The sequence below is a fragment of the Rana temporaria genome, chromosome 6 (assembly GCF_905171775.1).
Source record: "Rana temporaria chromosome 6, aRanTem1.1, whole genome shotgun sequence".
NCBI lineage: Eukaryota > Metazoa > Chordata > Amphibia > Anura > Ranidae > Rana > Rana temporaria.
The window spans coordinates 6,898,109-6,917,689 of record NC_053494.1 but is presented as its reverse complement, the minus strand read 5'-3'; the positions used below and the strand labels follow the sequence as shown (position 1 = coordinate 6,917,689).

The window sequence follows — 19,581 nt, the reverse complement described above, 5'->3', positions numbered from 1 at the left end:
CGTGCGCCTCTGGGGGGCGCGCAGCGGGTAAACACTGTTCCGGCGCATCGCTGAAGAGCCGATGCGTGTACCTGGCGGCCGCGATGTCCGCCGAGTACACGCGATCGTCGGTGACACAGCAGGGACGTGGAGCTCTGTGTGTAATGATGAGGTGTAAACACAGAGCTCCACGTCCTGTCAGAGGAGAGAGGAGACCGATCTGTGTCCCTTGTACATAGGGACACAGCATCGGTCACCTCCCCCAGTCACCCCCCCTCCCCCCACACAGTTAGAACACACCCAGGATACACATTTAACCCCTTCCTCACCCCCTAGTGTTAACCCCTTCACTGCCACTCACATTTATACAGTAATTAGTGCATTTTTATAGCACTGATCGCTGTATAAATGTGAATGGTCCCAAATTTGTGTCAAAAGTGTCCGATACGTCCGCCGCAATATCGCAGTCCCAATAAAAATCGCAGATCGCCGCCATTACTAGTAAAAAAAAAATCATAAAAAAAAAATCATAATTCTGTTCCCCATTTTGTAGGCGCTATAACTTTTGCGCAAACCAGTCGCTTATTGCGATTTTTTTTTTTTTTACAAAAATACGTTGAAAAATACGTATCGGCCTTAAAAAAATTGTTTTTTTAAAAAAAAATTGGGATATTTATTATAGCAACAAGTAAAAAAAATATATATATTTTTTAAATTGTCGCTCTATTTTTGTTTATAGCACAAAAAATAAAATCCGCCGAGGTGATCAAATACCACCAAAATAAAGCTCTATTTGTGGGGAAAAAAGGACGCTGATTTTGTTTGGGAGCCACGTCGCACGACCGCGCAAATGTCAGTTAAAGCGACGCAGTGCCGGAAGCTGAAATTTCGCCTGGGCACGAAGGGGGTTTATGTGCCCAGTAAGCAAGTGGTTAAATATACAGTTTTGTTCTCTAATCTATATGTTCAATAAGGGCAACAAAGGTCCCGTTGATCCTGACAAAAATCTAGTCAGCTGATAACTTCCTCTGCTGCACTGATATTGGTTTGCATTTGTTACCAGCAATCTGTGAGGGCTACAGGACTCCAGGAAGTCCATAACAGGACTACAGGCCATGTTATGGACCTGAGGGGACAGGTAGGTGCTCTGTAGTCCTAAGGCCCCTTTCACACTGGGGCGGTGGGAGCGTCGGCGGTAAAGCGGCGCTATATTTAACGGCGCTTTACCGTCAATTTTGCAGCGCTATTTGGCTGCTAGCGGGGCACTTTTACCCCCTGCTAGCGGCCGAGAAAGGGTAAAAAACAGCGCAAAGCGCCTCTGCATTGCCGGCGGTATAGCCGAGGTGCTCCATTAATTTTAATGGGCAGGAGCGGTGGAGGAGGGGTATACACACCGCTCCTTCACCGCTCCAAAGATGCAGCTAGCAGCACTTTTTTTTACCGTCCTGCTAGCGCACCGCTCCAGTGTGAAAGCCCCTCGATCAGCCATAACATTAGGACCACTGACAGGTAAAGGGAATATCTTGTTACAATGGAATCTGAAAATTGGTAGGATATATTAGGCAGCAAGTGAAAATGTTGTCTATGAAGTTGATGTGTTGAAAGCAGAAAAAAATGGGCATGGCAGTCTGTTGTGGCCCATGGTGGCCCATGTCCACAGCCAAAAGCTTCTACAACGGTCACATGAACATCAGAACTGGTCTGCGGAGCACTGGAAGAAGGTGACCTGGTCTGATGAATGACGTTTTCGTTTACATCATGAGGATGGCCGGGTGGGTGGGCAGCAGGCCCGGACTGGCCATAGGGCATACCGGGCATGTGCCCGGTGGGCCATGGCGGCCCGCGGGCCGGTTGCGGCCCGCGAACGGCCCTCGGTGGGCCGCATGTCACATCTCCCCAGGGGTGTACCAAGGGGTTGCAGGCTGAGAGGGGACGCCCAGTTTACCTGATAGCAGAGATCCCCCACCTCCGCCACAGCGCCAGATAGAGAGAGATGAGCAGGGCGATTTCTCCCCTCCCCTTGCTGCCCGCAGGACCAGTTAGAGGAGAGGAGCTGCTTCTACTCCTCCCCCTCCTCTCGTCCTCTCCTCCTGTGTCTGCCAAAGAAAGATAAAGATAGATAGATAGATAGATAGATAGATAGATAGATAGATAGATAGATAGATAGATAGATAGATAGAGAAAGGAAGATAGATAGATAGATAGATAGATAGATAGATAGATAGATAGATAGATAGATAGATAGATAGATAAAGAAAGATAAATACAAAGAAAGATAGATACAAAGAAAGATAAAGATAGATAGATAGATAGATAGATAGATAGATAGATAGATAGATAGATAGATAGATAGATAGATAGATAAAGAAAGATAAATACAAAGAAAGATAGATACAAAGAAAGATAAAGTAAGATAGATAGATACCAAGAAAGATAAAGAAAGAAAGATAGATACAAAGATAGATCGATACAAAGATAGATAGATACATAAATACAAAGATAGATAGATAGATAGATAGATAGATAGATAGATAGATAGATAAAGAAAGATAAATACAAAGAAAGATAGATACAAAGAAAGATAAAGATAGATAGATAGATAGATAGATAGATAGATAGATAGATAGATAGATAGATAGATAGATAGATAAAGAAAGATAAATACAAAGAAAGATAGATACAAAGAAAGATAAAGTAAGATAGATAGATACCAAGAAAGATAAAGAAAGAAAGATAGATACAAAGATAGATCGATACAAAGATAGATAGATACATAAATACAAAGATAGATAGATAGATAGATAGATAGATAGATAGATAGATAGATAGAGAGAGAGAGAGAAAGAAAGAAAGGTGAAGAGAGAGAGAGAGAAGGGAATGAAGGGCACCAGAACAGTGTCTGTCGGGGAGAGTGGCCGCCCACTCTCCCCGACAGACACTGTTCTGGTGCCCTTCATTCCCTTCTCTCTCTCTTCACCTTTCTTTCTTTCTCTCTCTCTCCCTATTATCTATCTATCTATCTATCTATCTATCTTCCTTCATTTCTATCTATTTTCCTATCTATATCTATCTATCTATCTTCCTTCCCTTCTTTCTTTCTATCTTTATCTATCTTTCTTTATCTATCTATCTATCTATCTATCTATCTATCTATCTATCTATCTATCTATCTATCTATCTATCTATCTATCTATCTATCTATTTATCTATCTATCTATCTTTGTATTTATGTATCTATCTATCTTTGTATCGATCTATCTTTGTATCTATCTATCTTTGTATCTATCTATCTATCTATCTATCTATCTATCTATCTATCTATCTATCTATCTATCTATCTATCTATCTATCTATCTATCTATCTTTGTATTTATGTATCTATCTATCTTTGTATCGATCTATCTTTGTATCTATCTTTCTTTCTTTATCTTTCTTTGTATCTATCTTTTTTTATCTCACCCCACATCCCATCATTAACCCCTGCTGCGCCCCAACGACCCCCCCCCCCCGGGCCGCTCAGTCTAAAATGCCTGGGTCTATTTTTTGTCCCAGTCCGGGACTGGTGGGTGCGCCACTTACCTGGGGAAGAAATGGTACCAGGATGCGGTATAAGAAGGCAAGTCGGTACAGACCGTGTGATGCTTTGGGCAATGTTCTGCTGGGAAACCTTCCATCCTACCATTCATGTGGATGTGACTTTGGTGCCCGTGCCTCAATGGGTCAGGGCTGTTTTAGCAAAACGGGGCCAACACTCAATATTAGGTGGGTGGTCATAATGTTATGGCTGATCGGTGCATAACGGACCCGTCCAATAATACTGGCGGAAAATGAAAGCCTTACCCAGCCAATACTCTTTGTCGGCATGCCCAAATCCGGCCTTGTAGTCCTCCCAGCCTCGGAAAAAATTCTCACTTCCATCGAACCTCTTCTGAAACACCTGAAGAAGACGAATCGCATTGCTGGGTTATTTTACACTGCTGATCTGTAGGCATGAGTTTCACATTTTTGTTAAAGTGTTTCTAAAGGCAGAAGTTTTTTTTACTTTAATGCATTCTATTAAGGAAAAAAATAAAAAAACTTCTGTGTGCAGCTCCCCCGCTCTCCTTATACTTACCTGAGACCAATGTTGATTCCCTGCTGTGCACGAGAGCGACTTCACTGCTCAGGCCTGGACTAGGACACAAATGTGGCCCTGGACTTCATTTAGACCGGCCCACTTTAATTTTGCAAACACGCACAAAAACAAGTGAAGCGGGAGGGCTAACGACACGCAGGAACATTGCTCCAGCCTCATTGGCTGGAATTTCAGAAACCGGCATTGCTGCACAGCCATTGGCTGCCTTTCAGCAATACAGTGGCGCTAAGGCTGAGGTCGGCCGGACAAACCCCCCTCTGGCCAACCAACCCCAATGGCCACCCAAGACCAGCCCCCCCCGTTTACTGGCCGTTAACCATTCTACTTTATTTCTCTTATAGGCAGTACAAATGAATGGGCCATGCAGCCATTACTTTGACAGACTGTTACCGAAACCGGCCCGCTGAGCCATCGGCCCACTGGGCAAACTCCCGGTAGTCCAGATGGCCAGTACATGCCTGTCACTGCTCTCTCTCCCTCTCCTCACTGACTCAGAGGCAGCAGCACTGGCTCACTGGCTCACTGGCTCCTGCTGCTGTCAAACACTGCCAGTAGGGAGGGAGCACTGGTCCAAATCATTTGGTGGAGGGGGGATTATGGTGAGGGGGGTTGTTTCTCAGGGGTTGGGCTTGGCCTCTTAGTTCCAGTGAAGGAACTCTTAAGGCGTCAGCATACCAAGACATTTTGGACAATTTCATGCTTCCAACTTTGTGGGAGGAGTTTGGGGACGGCCCCTTCCTGTTCCAACATGACTGCGCACCAGAGCACAAAGCAAGGTTCATAAAGACATGGATGAGCGAGTTTGGGGTGGAGGAACTTGACTGGCCTGCACAGAATCCTGACCTCAACCCAATAGTACACATGTGGAATGAATTTGAGCGGAGACTACTAGCCAGGCCTTCTCATCCAACATCTGTGTCTGACCTCACAAATGCTCTTCAGGAAGAACGGCTAAACATTCCCATAGACACACTCCTAAACCTTGTGGACGGCATTTCCAGAAGAGGTGAAGCTGTTATCGCTGCAAAGGGCGGGGCCAACTCAATATTGAACCCTACGGACTAAGACTGGGATGCCATTAAAGTTCACGTGTGCGTAAAGGCAGGTGTCCCAATACTTTTGGTAATACAGTGGAACCTCGCACGCGGTTAACGAGCGTTTCGCAATACGAGCATTGTATTTGAAAAAATCATAACTCGGTTGTTGTCTTGCAAGACTAGCAGGATTCAGGCCAAAGTCGTGTGCAGTACCGCGTTTGGCCTGAGGTGGGGGGCGCCAGAACCGAGCAGAAAATGCTCGGAAAGACACGGAAATACTCAGTTTCCGAGCCTTTCCAAGGCTTGCCAAGATCAGCCCAGGTATCCTTGGGCCTTTCCGGACGTTTCCGAGACTCTCCGGCGCCCCCCTCCCCCACCTCTGGCCACATGCGGTATTGCATGCCACTGAAATCAATGCGGAACAAATTATTTTAGTTTCCATTGACTTCTATGGGGAAACTCGCTTTGATATGCGAGTACTTTGGATTACGAGCTTCTCCTGGAACGGATTATGCTCGCAATCCAAGGTTCCGCTGTATAGTGTGTCTCTGTGTAAATCATTTCGATGTATGGGGGGGTTTAAAAAATGGTTTGTGCCCAGATATGCTTTGTACCCTACTGTTGGATGGGGGGGGGGGGGGGGGGTCATAGGAAAAGTGCACTATGGATCTCTACACAACTGTCTGTCAGCTCCCATTACTTACTGTCCATGGTCCCTTTGGAGTGGTCATGTCGCAGTAGACTGGGACAGGAATTGAAAAACATCCTTTGGGGAAAATCAAATATACTCCATCCGAGGTCATACCACTCTCATACACATCCTTGCAGTCCAGAGGTTGGCTGGTGTGGTAGAGTTCACAGGTTTTAACTGGAAGTACAAAATATAGAGTAAGTCTTTTGTTTCCTGAACCACTAGCCGCCTCAGTTTTACGGCGGCAGGTCGGCTCGGCTGCGCGAAATCACGTATTATTACGTCATTTCGCATTTCAGCCAATAGGGGCGCGCGCGCCACCGGCGGCAAGCGCGCTCACCCCCTGGTGCCGCGCGCGTGCGATCAGCAGCCGGGCACCCGCGATTGCTCGTTACAGAGCGTGAACCGGGAGCTGTGTGTGTAAACACACAGCTCCCGGTCCTGTCAGGGGAGAAATTACTGATCGTCTGTTCATACAATGTATGAACAGCGATCTGTCATTTCCCCTAGTTAACCCCTTCCTCGCCCCCCTAGTGTTAACCCCTTCCCTGCCAGTGACATTTTTACAGTACTAATCAATGCATTTTTATAGCACCGATCGCTATAAAAATGCCAATGGTCCCAAAAATGTGTCAAAAGTGTCCGATGTGTCCGCCATAATGTCGCAGTACCGATAAAAATCGATGATCGCCGCCATTACTAGTAAAAAAAAATATTAATAAAAATGCCATAAAAATATCCCCTATTTTGTAGACGCTATAACTTTCGCGCAAACCAATCAATAAACGCTTATTGCGATTTTTTTGTATGAAAAATAGGTAGAAGAATACGTATCGGCCTAAACTGAGGAAATTTTTTTTTTTTTTTTAGATATTTTTTGGGGATATTTATTACAGCAAAAAATAAAAAATATAATTTTTTTTTCAAAATTGTCGCTCTATTTTTGTTTATAGCGCAATAGATAAAAACCGCAGAGGTGATCAAATACCACCAAAAGAAATCTCTATTTGTGGGGAAAAAAGGACGCCAATCTTGTTTGGGAGCCATGTCGCACGACCGCGCAATTGTCAGTTAAAGCGACGCAGTGCCGAATCGCAAAAAGTGGCCCGGTCATTGACAAGCAAAATGGTCCGGGGCTGAAGTGGTTAAAGCTGAATTCCAGCATTTTTTGGATTGTTAAATTGGTTCAGCTTGGACCAATGTAAGTATGTGCCTCTGGGAGGTGCCTCTTCAAGTGGTCATTGGTATATATATATATATATATATATATATATATGAGAAGCTGTAAAAATACTGCTGGGCTCTGAGGAAGAAGGTATCCCTTCGAAACACGTCAGCTGGCAGTGGCCCTTGAAATCTCCCCTGTTACCATCTAGGAGTCTGTTGTCAGAAGACCAATTGTCATCTGGAGATCACTTGTACGGCGAGTCTTTTCCCACATGTTTGTAGTTTTTTATTTCATTTTTAATGAAAATATTTCTAAGGATAATGCACAAGGGAAAACGAGAGCTAAATAATAAAAATCATTCGTTAGTCATTACAGAAATATTCAGTTTTCCCTATGATTCACGTCCTAGTAATTACCATCTGACCAGCCTAATAAAAACCGCGACAAAACGAAGGTCAACTAGCAGCGTCAAGTGTTCATCATACAATAATTGCATTGTGATTGTGCAGACAGGGCCTTAAAAACTGGTTTACCTTTCAACAGCCTCCGGTGTTCTGCCGAATAAGTTCCCCCCGGCGGATAAGGACCCCCCCCCCCCCCCCGACTTCGTCTCAGCTCTACATGTTCGGCTATTTTCGGAGGCTCAGTTCAGATTCGTACAGCGCAAGCGCCACGCTGCACCTATGCAGTACAGGGGGGTCCTTATCTGCCGAGGGAACTTTTTCGGCAGGACACCAGGGTCGTGTCAGAACGCGGTGACGTAAAACACAACGACGTGCTGAAAAAAATGAAGTTTAATGCTTCCAAGCATGCGTCGACTTGATTCTGAGCATGTGTGGATTTTTAACCGATGGTCGTGCCTAATAACGATCGGTTTTGACCTATCGGTTAGGAATCCATAGGATGATTTTAAAGCAAGTTCCTATTTTTTTAACCGAAGGTTAAATAACCTATGGGGCCCACACACGATCGGTTTTGACCGATGAAAACGGTCCTTCAGACCGTTGTCCTCTGGCTATCCTATCGTGTGTACGAGGCCTTATTCTTTCTCTCCCTTTTTTTTGTTCCTTACCCTCTTTTCCTCTCCCTTCCATGTATTCTCTATTTTTATTCCTTCTCTTACTCCTTGGTGGGGGTTGGGGGGGGATTTGATAAGTGCCAATGCTGGAGGGAGATCTGATCAGCCAACTTAGGTGCTCTGGATCAAAGTCATCTGCTGATCTGAGAACTGTAGTGGGGACTTTTAATGGCCATTAAAATCACAGGTAGTGTTACTCACTGTGTCTCTGACTTTGCGGTGTCTCGCAGCAGTGACACCTATGCCAAAATCAGGAGATAGGGTCTCCTCCAGTCCCTCCCACTTCACATTCCTCATCAGTCAGCTGACCTCTAGTCTCTGCCCCCCAACCCATGCTGTGAACTAAATGGGTGGCTGTGAAGAAGCTGAGTGGGCGGCCGCGGGCTCCAGGAACAGCCCTGCTGGGGGGGCCACCGGCTCCAGGAACAGCCCAGCTGGGTGGCCACCGGCTCCAGGAACAGCCCTGCAGGGGGGCCACCGGCTCCAGGAACAGCCCTGCCGGGGGGCCATCGGCTCCAGGAACAGCCCTGCCGGGGGGCCACCGGCTCCAGGAACAGCCCTGCCGGGGGTCCACAAAAAGGCTGGGAGAGCAGTGTGGGCTTCAGGAACAGCCCAGGATATGGTGACCCCCGGCAAATCGTCATTCGACCCCCAAGTTGACACTGTACTAGATCATTTCAGGCTGGATCCTTTTGCAGGTATAGCTAAGTAAAACATTAAAAATACGGTACCTGTGCTGTTTAAAATCCAGTATTACACTGCCTCACCCTGCTCTGTCAAAAACAGGTCCCTGTTCCCCCCTCCCCCTAAAAGGTGCCAAATGTGACTCGGGGGGTGGGGTGGATAACCGGATATATTTTACTGTGACAGGAAGTCAGGTAAGTCTGAGGGTGTTGTCACAGACGGGAGATACATTTCTGCCTTGTTTAGAAAATTCACCAATTACTATCAGGTGTCGGCTGCAGAAGTAGCCAGCAAGGTTTAAGGACGTTGGATAGCTTCAGCTGTTCAGAATGAGGCAATTAAGGCCTCTATAAGTTGTCCAGAGGATTACTACTCAATGCTGCATCCTGAGGCTTGTTGAGTTAAGGAGAGCAGTGAGCTGAGGAAGACTTCTGAAGGTGAAGTGGTAGTTGATATATTTGCTGTGGGATAAGAAAATCAAAAAGACCATTGTTTTCTGCTGGAAGACCAGCAGTGTCTGCCCAGCAGTAGGCTGTGCCAGATTCCCTAGGTAGGTTCCTGTGTTGTGAAGGTAGACGGCCCAAGTGGCCAGGGTTTATGTTTTGTTTTGTTTATGCTGTTTGGATGCTTGCACTTGTTTCCAGCAATATGGAAGAATAAACCATAACCCTTGTTATTTCAACCGCCCACGGCTGCCTCTCTGTATAATTCAGTGTGTAGTGACCCCACTCAGGAGGTCCCACACCCCCGCTACCGAGCTAACCCCTTACATTACTTTTGAGTGGAACTCTGCTTTAATAACAATAACACACACTCATGGAAGTATTGTACACCAGTGCAGAAAGTAATACTTTACATTTTTATAATTAATCAGGAGAAGAGACAAGAGAGACATTTTTTACTCACGGCGATTCTGGTTGAGAGGCGCTGCAAAAACAGGAGCCGAGCAGAACAACAGGAGCCAGGCCAGGTCCAAAGACAGGGGCTGAGTGATGAAGGAAGGAAAGAATGGTTACGGACCTTTTACAGTAGTTGTTACTCTGAATATAATTGTAGAGTTTACTCCAATAGAAGCCAGTGGAGTTTTGCCCAGGTTCTTCCCCAGTGGATTTCCCCGCAGCCAGGCACATGATCTGAGCCACACTTTTCCTCAATAACCAGCAGTTGGGGCTGGTGCTCCAATTTTTTTTTTGGGGGGGCGCAAACAAACAAACAAAAACATCAATTGCAGCCTCACTGTGCCATCAAACGCAGCCACTGTGCCATCAAATGCAGCCACTGTGCCATCAAACGCAGCCACTGTGCCATCAAACGCAGCCACTGTGCCATGCCATCAAACGCAGCCACTGTGCCATCAAACGCAGCCACTGTGCCATGCCATCAAACGCAGCCACTGTGCCATCAAACGCAGCCACTGTGCCATCAAATGCAGCCACTGTGCCATCAAACGCAGCCACTGTGCCCATCGATTGTCACCACTGTGCCCATCAATTGTCACCACTGTGCCCAGCAATTGTCACCACTGTGCCCAGCAATTGTCACCACTGTGCCCAGCAATTGTCGCCATCACCACTGTGCCCAGAAATTGTCACCACTGTGCCCAGCAATTGTCACCATCACCACTGTGCTAAGCAATTGCCACCAGATTGCTTCCCCGTCCCCCAGCACTTACCTTTCTCTGGTCAGCCACGCTCCCTCGATGTCTTCTCCCAAGTCCTGCCCTCGATGTCACTTCAGCCAATCAGGTTACCGGTAACCAGACCCGGTGAACCTGATTGGCTGAGACGAGTGTCAGTGTTAACCAGGGAACGCACCCCCCCCCCCTGCGTCCCCTGGTTAACTATTTGGAAGCCGATTACAGCCCACAGGCTGTAATCAAAAAGCCTATCAGAGCCGCTGGCTCTGATAGATACTTCCACACAGCCAACCAGCTGCCGTTATTCAGATGGCCGGCACTCACCAGGGGGCCGGCCATCTGAATAGTGGGCGGCAGCGGCGACAATACATAGAGATTCATGCAATGCATGAATCTCTATGTATTGTACACGTGATGGCACAGGGGAGAGAGGGGGCGGCGCTCCTGCGCCCACTATGGACGCAGCACCACTGATATCCAGTCTAGGGGTGTTGTTTTTATTTTTGGAGAACTTGGATAGGGTTGAGGGAACTGAGTGGGATACTCCAAAAACAGAAACTGTGTACAGGTTGAGGACAGTGAACTCCTTTCTGAAAAGCTGAAGCAGAGGTAGGGGCGTTGTTAGGTGCCAAAAAGACCAGGGGCTTCAGCCCGAAGCCAAGCCGGCACCGGGGGGGGGGGGGGTGCGGGCAGTACCTGTTACACATACACATATGTTACACATACAGTACCCTGACCTTCGTGAGTGTGTGTGTTAGTACACACACACACACTGACATAACCTGCATACACTAACACAACCTGATTACCCTGACCTGTCCTGCATACACTGAACTGACCACACTGACCTGACCTGACTACACTGACCTGACCTGACCACACTGACCTGACCTGACTACACTGACCTGACCACACTGATCTGACCACACTGACCTGACTACACTGACCTGACTACACTGACCTGCATACACTACACCAGTGGTTCTCAACCTTCTAGTGACGTGACCCCTTGATAAAATTTCCCAAGTTGTGGGGACCCCTGACAGTAAAATTATTTTCATAGTGTGGGTTGTCAGCACCCAAAACAAGTAATTTGAGCCCCTAACCCATGGATATTTATCGCTCCCTCAGTGCCTTCCACTCGTACAGTATTAAAACCCCTTATAGTACATTTTAGGGTTTACCACTCTTTCTCTTGGTTCTCCTTTCTTTCCCTTTCATCTCTCTCTATCCTAATTCCTTGTTTTTTTCCCCCCATCCCTCTCTCTAACTGTCTTTCTTGCTCTCTCTTTTTTTCCCTTTCTCTGACTTTTTCTTTGTTCCTCCCCCTTTTATTATCTCCCTTCCTGGGAGAACAGTGCAGGCCTCAGGAACAGCCCAGGATTTGGTGACCCCTGGCAAATCATAATTTGACCCCCAAGGGGGTCCCGACCCCCAGGTTGAGAACCACTGCACTACACTGACCTGACTACACACTGACCTATATACACACCGATTGATTAAAATAGATTCCGCTCTACGGTGGGTATATGGGCTGCTGCCCCCCCTGATAGTCCTCCCGAAGGAGTAAAAACTTGGATTATTTGGATGAAGGATAAATTATTTGGATAAAAAAATGTGACAATATGTATAAGTGAGATCTTTGACTAAATAGGTTGTAGGTTCCTAATTATCCAATGATTGGCAATACCTGTGCCTGCCCGTGATTAACCAGTTCCCGACCCCCGCATGTACATATACGTCCACAATATGGCACGTACAGGCACATGGGCGTACATGTACGTCCTCGCCTATTAGCGGGTGGGGGGTCCGATCGGGACCCCCCCCGCTACATGCGGAGGTCGGGTCCGCTCGGGGAGCGATCCGGGACCACGGCGCGGCTATTTGTTTATAGCCGCTCCGTCGCGATCGCTCCCCGGAGCTGAAGAACGGGGAGAGCCGTATGTAAACACGGCTTCCCCGTCCTTCACTATGGCGGCGCATCGATCGCGTCATTCCCTTTATAGGGAAGACACGATCGATGACGTCATTCCTACAGCCACACCCCCCTACAGTTGTAAACACATACTAGGTGAACCCTAACTCCTACAGCGCCACCTGTGGTTAACTCCCAAACTGCAACTGTCATTTTCACAATAAAGAATGCAATTTAAATGCATTTTTTGCTGTGAAAATGACAATGGTCCCAAAAATGTGTCAAAATTGTCCGAAGTGTCCGCCATAATGTCGCAGTCACGAAAAAAATTGCTGATCGCCGCCATTAGTAGTAAAAAAAAAAAAAATAATAAAAATGCAATAAAACTATCCCCTATTTTGTAAACACTATAAATTTTGCGCAAACCAATCGATAAACGCTTATTGCGATTTTTATTACTAAAAATAGGTAGAAGAATACGTATCGGCCTAAACTGAGGAAAAAAAATGTTTTTATATATGTTTTTGGGGGATATTTATTACAGCAAAAAGTAAAAAATATTGAATTTTTTTCAAAATTGTCGCTCTATTTTTGTTTATAGCGCAAAAACTAAAAACCGCAGAGGTGATCAAATACCACTAAAAGAAAGCTCTATTTGTGGGGGGAAAAAGGACGCCAATTTTGTTTGGGAGCCACGTCGCACGACCGCGCAATTGTCTGTTAAAGCGACGCAGTCCCGAACTGTAAAAACACCTTGGGTCTTTAGGCTGCATATTGGTCCGGGGCTTAACTGGTTAAGATATCTAGCAGTGAAAATTATATAAGTGCAATAAAATTCTTCAATAAGACCAAAATAAATGTATAATAGCTATAAACTGGCCGTTAGTGCAGTAGGTGGGTTGCTGATACAAATCAAATGATGGCAGTCCACTGTGCCTCCAAAGACACTATCTATACAAAGCAAACATATACAAATGAAATTGATACAGTCCCACACCAATGTTGCTGTATTATAAATGGCTGTGCTTCAACTTAGTTTCTTATAGGTGACTTGTGATGCAGTGATAATGATGGCTCTGCGGCTTGTTATCATCCATGCTCCCCTCTATGAGGTCCCCACTCACCAGATAGTTGTCCCCCTGAGGGGGTGTTGAGCTTGGGATTTTTGGGGATGTCAGCAGTGTACCTCAGTTCCGCTTGATGCTGCCACCGATCTGCTTCCTCCAGGGGATAGTACTCCAAACCAGGACTTGGAGACACGTGTGAGCGTGATGGTTAAAAAATATAAAGGGAGATCCGCATAGTGTGGTAAAAAATGGTAGGCCGTTTTATTAAAAAATACGATAAAACAAATAAAAGTTGCCAATGGCAAAAAGAAGCAATGCCAGTAAGAAAAAAAAATATATAATATATATATATATATATATATATATAGCACCTGCAGGTGCTCTCCGTGTGGTGCGCTGTTTATACACACTGACCTACCTCAGCGGTGTCACAGCAGGCACGAGGACTGGAGCCTGGAGGGTAAGGGGTAGGAGAGCCAGTGGCGTCACTAGGGTTGGTGTCACCTGGTGCGGTAATACTTGGTGACACCCCCACCCCCTGGCACTAAGCAGGCTACTGCGTCGGCGCGGCTCTCCCCCTTAACCTACCACAACGGATGGAGCTGGGATGGAATTGGGTGGATGGATGGAGCCGGGATTGGATTGGGGTGGTGGATAGAGCTGGAATGGGATCAGGGGAATGGATGGAGTAGGGATGGGATCGGGGGGTGGATGGAGGGGGGATAGGATCAAGGAGGGGGGATGGAGCGGGTATGGGATCTGGGGGGATGAATGGAGCCAGGATGGGATTGGGGGATGGATGGTGCCGGGATGGGATGGGATAGCTGGAGTGGGTATGGGATCGGGGGCTGGGTGGAGCTGGGAAGGGATCGGGGGGAATGGATTGAGGCAGGATGGGATTGGGGGAATGGATAGAGGCGGGATGGAATCAGGGGGTTGTATGGAGCGAGGATAGATGGAGTGGGGATAGATGGAGTGGGGATGGGATCAGGGGGGATGGATGGCGCAGGGATAGGATCAAGGAGGAGGGATGGAGCGAGTATGGGATCGGGGGGGATGAATGGAGCCAGGATGGGATTGGGGGATGGATGGTGCCGGGATGGGATTAGAGGGATAGCTGGAGTGGGTATGGGATCGGGGGCTGGGTGGAGCTGGGAAGGGATCGGGGGGAATGGATTGAGGCGGGATGGGATCGGGGGAATGGATAGAGGCGGGATGGATAGAGGCGGGATGGAATCAGGGGGTTGTATGGAGCGAGGATAGGATCAGGGGGGATAGATGGAGTGGGGATGGGATCAGGGGGATGGATGGAGCCGGAATGGGATCGGGGGATGGATGAGCGGGATATAGGATCGGGGGTGGATGGAGCTGGATGGGATTGGGGGGTGGATGGAGCCGAGATGGGACCTTTGATTTGGGGGGGGGGGGGGGTTAAAGGATATGTGCTAGAGGGGTACTTTGGGAGGGGAGAGGAATTGCGCTGGGGGAGGGGTCAAACTTCATATCTGCCCCCCCTACTTCTAGTACAAGTCCGACACCTCTCTAACCCAAAAGAAAGAGCACCCTCTAGCACCTATTCTCTAACCCCCCTAAAATAACTCATGGCAGCATAATTGTTACCTGCAAATGCCCCCCCCCCCCCCAACCACTATGGTCCCCCTCCTCTGCAATACAGTACTTCTGTAGGCTAGCATACCTCAGAGAAGGTGCAGTCCACTGTAGCGTGGATGGTGTCCCATGGTGCCTGTGTACACTTCCGAGCTGAGGAGAAAGCAGCAGTGGGTTCTAATTGTGGCCGCGCTGTGTGGAGGTGTGTGTGGGGATGGTCGGACCCCGGGCACCCAGTCTGTCTCTGCCTCACTCCCCCCTCCCCATACATCGCATGGAGATATCGGAAGGGAAGGAGGGAGCCGCGGCGCCAGTCTGAGCCGGGTGTCACCCGGGTACGGGCCACACCCCCATAGCAACGCCACTGAGGATAGCCGAGGAGCCTGAGAGGAGAGCCGCCCGCCTGAGCGCCGAGCGATGTGAATTTGTAATTCCCGCCTTCTGGAGCCTGCGGAACCTATGATGGACGTCACACGTCCTGCGGCGCGGTATTGGAGCAGTGGGACGTCCATCACAGGCTCCAGAAGGTGGGACCGGCTGCTATGGCACTCGGTTCGGCGGCTCTCGGGAACAAATCGTTCCCGGCGGTCGCCGCTCGGCTCGGGGCTCACAATAGTGAACCTGCATGCTGAGACTCTGGGCTTTCCGGGGACCCATTCAGGGCTCCAGCCACCCAAGCCCGGGCCTCCCGACGCCCCTGAGCAGAGGTCCTTGCATATAGCAGACTATGGACTTGGCTTGTAGTAGGAGCGGTTAACAGAACACAAGCTTCTTCCTGCAGGGGTCTCCAAACTACGGCCCTCCAGTTGTTCAGGAACTACAATTCCCATCATGCCTAGTCATGTCTGTGAATGTCAGAGTTTTACAATGCATCATGGGATGTGTAGTTCCGCAGCAGCTGGAGATATCTGCTTAGAGCAGCAACAGCAGAGTCCCTTCACAGAGAACTAGTGCAGCACCCTTTAGTGGTACCAGGATGTGTACAGAGTTTTTTGTAGTATGGGTCAATTTCCAGGCTTAGCTGGCAGCCAAGCCTGTGTGTGTGTGTGTTTTTCTTCCTGGTCAGGGTTTCAGTGACTCAGGGAGAGCTGGGTGACTCACAGGCAGCATCACTGAGACCTCCCACTTTTTTCTAGAACAGGCTGGAACAGAGGCTCTAATAGGCTTCAAAATAGGGTGGGCTCGGGCGCAGAGAATGCAAATGGAGCCAACCCAGGTGTGTTACAACAGCAAATGTATGTCCGCTATTGTAACACTGATCGTCTTCCTGGCCAGTCAGGAAGCGGGATTTGAGACCCGTCAACCAATTGGCTGAAATGACAGGCACTCCTATTGGATGCCTAGGAGGATGGGAGGAGCCACACGCTGGGACCTGCTGATGGAGGAGAGGACATGGAGCCGCTGCACGCTGCCTGCCACCCGCCATCCGCTACCCACCTAGTTGAGGTAAGTGCTGGACCGACCGGCAGACAGCGGGGGAAAGGTTACGCTCAGGGGGTGGCTGTTTAGCCACCCCCCCTAAAAAAAAAAAAAAAACAGCCGCCACTGTTGGATAGATAGATACGTAGAAATGATTTTCCAATTTTTGCACATGTTAACATGCACATTTTTGGCTTTTTGATGACTAGTTACCCCCCCCCCCCCCCCCATCCAACATTATACTGTATATTTTCTGAAAGCGGAGAATAAAATGGTGCTTCTTGCAATTTTAGGTCAAAAAACATAAGCACAGTTTTTTAGTAAAAAAAAATACACTAGCCCAGATTCAAGAAGCAATTGCGCCTGTGTAACCATAGGTTACACAGCGCAATTGCTTACTTGCTCCGGCGTTACGAATGCTCCTGATTCAGGAACATTGTAACGCCGACTGCAGCCTAAAACCTGCGCGGCATAAGGCTCTTATGCCACGCATATCTTAGGCTGCATTCTAGCGATGGCCGCTAGGTGGCGTTCCCGTTGTGCTCAGCGTACAGTATGCAAATTGCATACTAACACCGATTCACAACGTTGCGCGAGCCCTGCATACGCAATTTACGTAGTTTGCGTACGTCGGGTTTCGTGTAAGGTTGCACATCCTAAAAGCAGGGGCAGCCAATGCTAAAGAATACCCGTCGTTCCCGCGTCGCGAAATTTGAAATCTACGTCGTTTGCGTAAGTGATTCGTGAATGGCGCTGGACGCCATTCACGTTCACTTTGAAGCAAATGACGTCCTTGCGACGTCATTTGCCGCAATGCACGTCGGGAAAGTTTCCCGACGGAGCATGCGCTCTACGCTCGGCGCGGGAGCGCGCCTAATTTAAATGCTTCCCGCCCCCTACGGGATCATTTACATGAGGCGCCCTTAAGCAGGGCAAGTTTACACAGCGCACACGCAATTTACGGGGGCGCAGGGCAAAAACGCTGCCCTGCGCCTCCGTAACTAAGGGGAAAATCTACCTGAATCCGGGCCACTGAAGGTAATTTTAGTGCACAAAAACAGAGTCTATTACCCAATTTTTGTATTAAAAATATAAAAATGTAATATAAAAATGTAAAATATAAAAGATGAGGCTGTGCCGAGTAAATAGATACCCAACATGGCATAGATAGATGGACAGACAATAGAGGACTGTGTAAAATTAACAGAGCAGCTGATGGGCTGACATAATATAATCAACAGGGTTGAACAAATTGCGGTTAACCACGTGCCCTACGGAAGGTTTACCCCCCTTCATGACCAGGCCATTTTTTTGCGATACGGCACTGTATTACTTTAACTGACAATTGCGCGGTCGTGCAACGTGGCTCCCAAACAAAATTGGCGTCTTTTTTTCCCCCGCAAATAGAGCTTTCTTTTTGTGGCATTTGATCACCTCTGCGGTTTTTATTTTTTGCTCTATAAACAAAAAAAAGACCGAAAATTTTGAAAAACATTTTTTTTTTAACTTTCTGATATAATACATATTCAATTAAAAAAAAAGTTTTTTTTGTTTTTATCAATTTAGGCAAATACGTATTCTGCTACATATTTTTGGTAAAAAAAAAAATCCCAATAAGCGTATATTGATTGGTTTGTGCAAAAGTTATCACGTCTACAAAATAGGGGATAGATTTATATATTTTATTATGTTTACGAGTAATGGCTGTTAACAGCGAATAATAGCGGGACTGCGACATTGCGGCGGATAGTTTTTGGGGACCAGTGACATTATTACAGTGATCAGTGCTAAAAATATACACTGTCACTGTACTAATGACACTGGCAGGGAAGGTGTCAACATCAGGGGCGATCAAAGGGTTAAATGTGTTCCTAGGGAGTGCTTTTTGACTGTGTAGGGGGAGGTGCTTGCACTATGGGAAGGCAGAGATCTGTGTTCCTGCTTAGCAGAAACACAGGATCACTACATTCCCTTCTCACAGAACAGCAATCTGCCTTGTTTACATCTGCCTGTCTCTCGAATGGTCAGAGGGTCCCGGCGGAGAAAGCGTCCGCCGGACCCGCTAATTTGCTCCGGCTGTGTCCAATAACACGAGCACGCCCCAGACCCAGAAGTGCAGAATCACGTACAGGTACGTGATTCTGCACAGGGGAGCCACTTTGCCGCTGTATATGTACAGTATATGGTCTGCAATCGGTTAAAGTAGAACTGAGGCCCCTTTCACACTGGGGCGGGAGGTGCGGTGGCGGTAAACCGGCGCTTTACCGTCGGAATTGCGGCAGTATTCGGCTGTTAGCGGTGTGGTTCTACCCCCCGCTAGCGGCCGAAAAAGGGTTAATGCCGCCGGCAATGCGCCTCCCCTTCTGCCCACTCCTTCCCCCCGGTCCTTGTCTGACCTTACAACCTACATACAGCAATACAAGCTTGTGTAAAATGTATTTTCTGTAGATGGAGTTGAATTCCATTCAAACAGCTAAATAGACAGCGGAAACTCCCAATGAATGAATTATTAATCCAAGGATTTCTAATTGTGTTCAGCCCGTCCTGTGACTCAAACATCTAGCACTCTCTTGTACTCACTTGCATTGTTCGTCCTCCCAGTATAGTGGTTCTCCTCTTAGTATAGTGGTTCTCCTCCCAGTATAGTGGTTCTCCTCCCAGTATAGTGGTCCTCCTCTTAGTATAGTGGTTCTCCTCCCAGTATAGTGGTTCTCCTCCCAGTATAGTGGTTCTCCTCCAGGTATAGTGGTTCTCCTCCAGGTATAGTGGTTCTCCTCCCAGTATAGTGGTTCTCCTCCCAGTATAGTGGTTCTCAACGTGGAGGAGATGTTTATATAATCCGTCTACACAACGGAATTTCTCAATCACCCCCCATTGTTAGGATTTCATCAGCTGAGCCAAAAACTAACATTGGAGAGAACACTTCCAGTTATCTATACTGCTGCAATACTGGAAGTTTAGCTGAACCTTCACCTGGGCACCGACTTCCCAGCATTCTGTACACTGTGCAGCGCGTTTCATAATCTGGACTTTTCCAGACTTTAGAAATACTGACAACTACACAGTATGAGGGTCTTCCGACATGGATAGATACCCATTGAAGGTAATTGGATAGGCTACAAGGCTCTTGGACTACATTGTTGTTGTAAAATGTAAAGGAGATT

At 47.5% G+C, this 19,581-nt stretch overlaps 1 protein-coding gene across 1 annotated transcript in view; it reads right to left on the bottom strand.

The window, feature by feature from the left end:
* The window catches only part of LOC120942974 (microfibril-associated glycoprotein 4-like), a 30,233-nt gene extending 10,985 nt beyond the window's left edge, over positions 1-19,248 (bottom strand). Inside the window, exons 1-4 of the mRNA XM_040355984.1 lie at positions 18,998-19,248; positions 9,679-9,757; positions 5,856-6,019; positions 3,820-3,916 (exon numbers count right to left, since the gene is read on the bottom strand). Coding sequence (XP_040211918.1) covers positions 3,820-3,916; positions 5,856-6,019; positions 9,679-9,757; positions 18,998-19,003 — 346 coding nt within the window. The 5' untranslated portion in view covers positions 19,004-19,248. The remainder of the gene's footprint in view (positions 1-3,819; positions 3,917-5,855; positions 6,020-9,678; positions 9,758-18,997) is intronic.
* Positions 19,249-19,581: the final 333 nt, after the last annotated feature.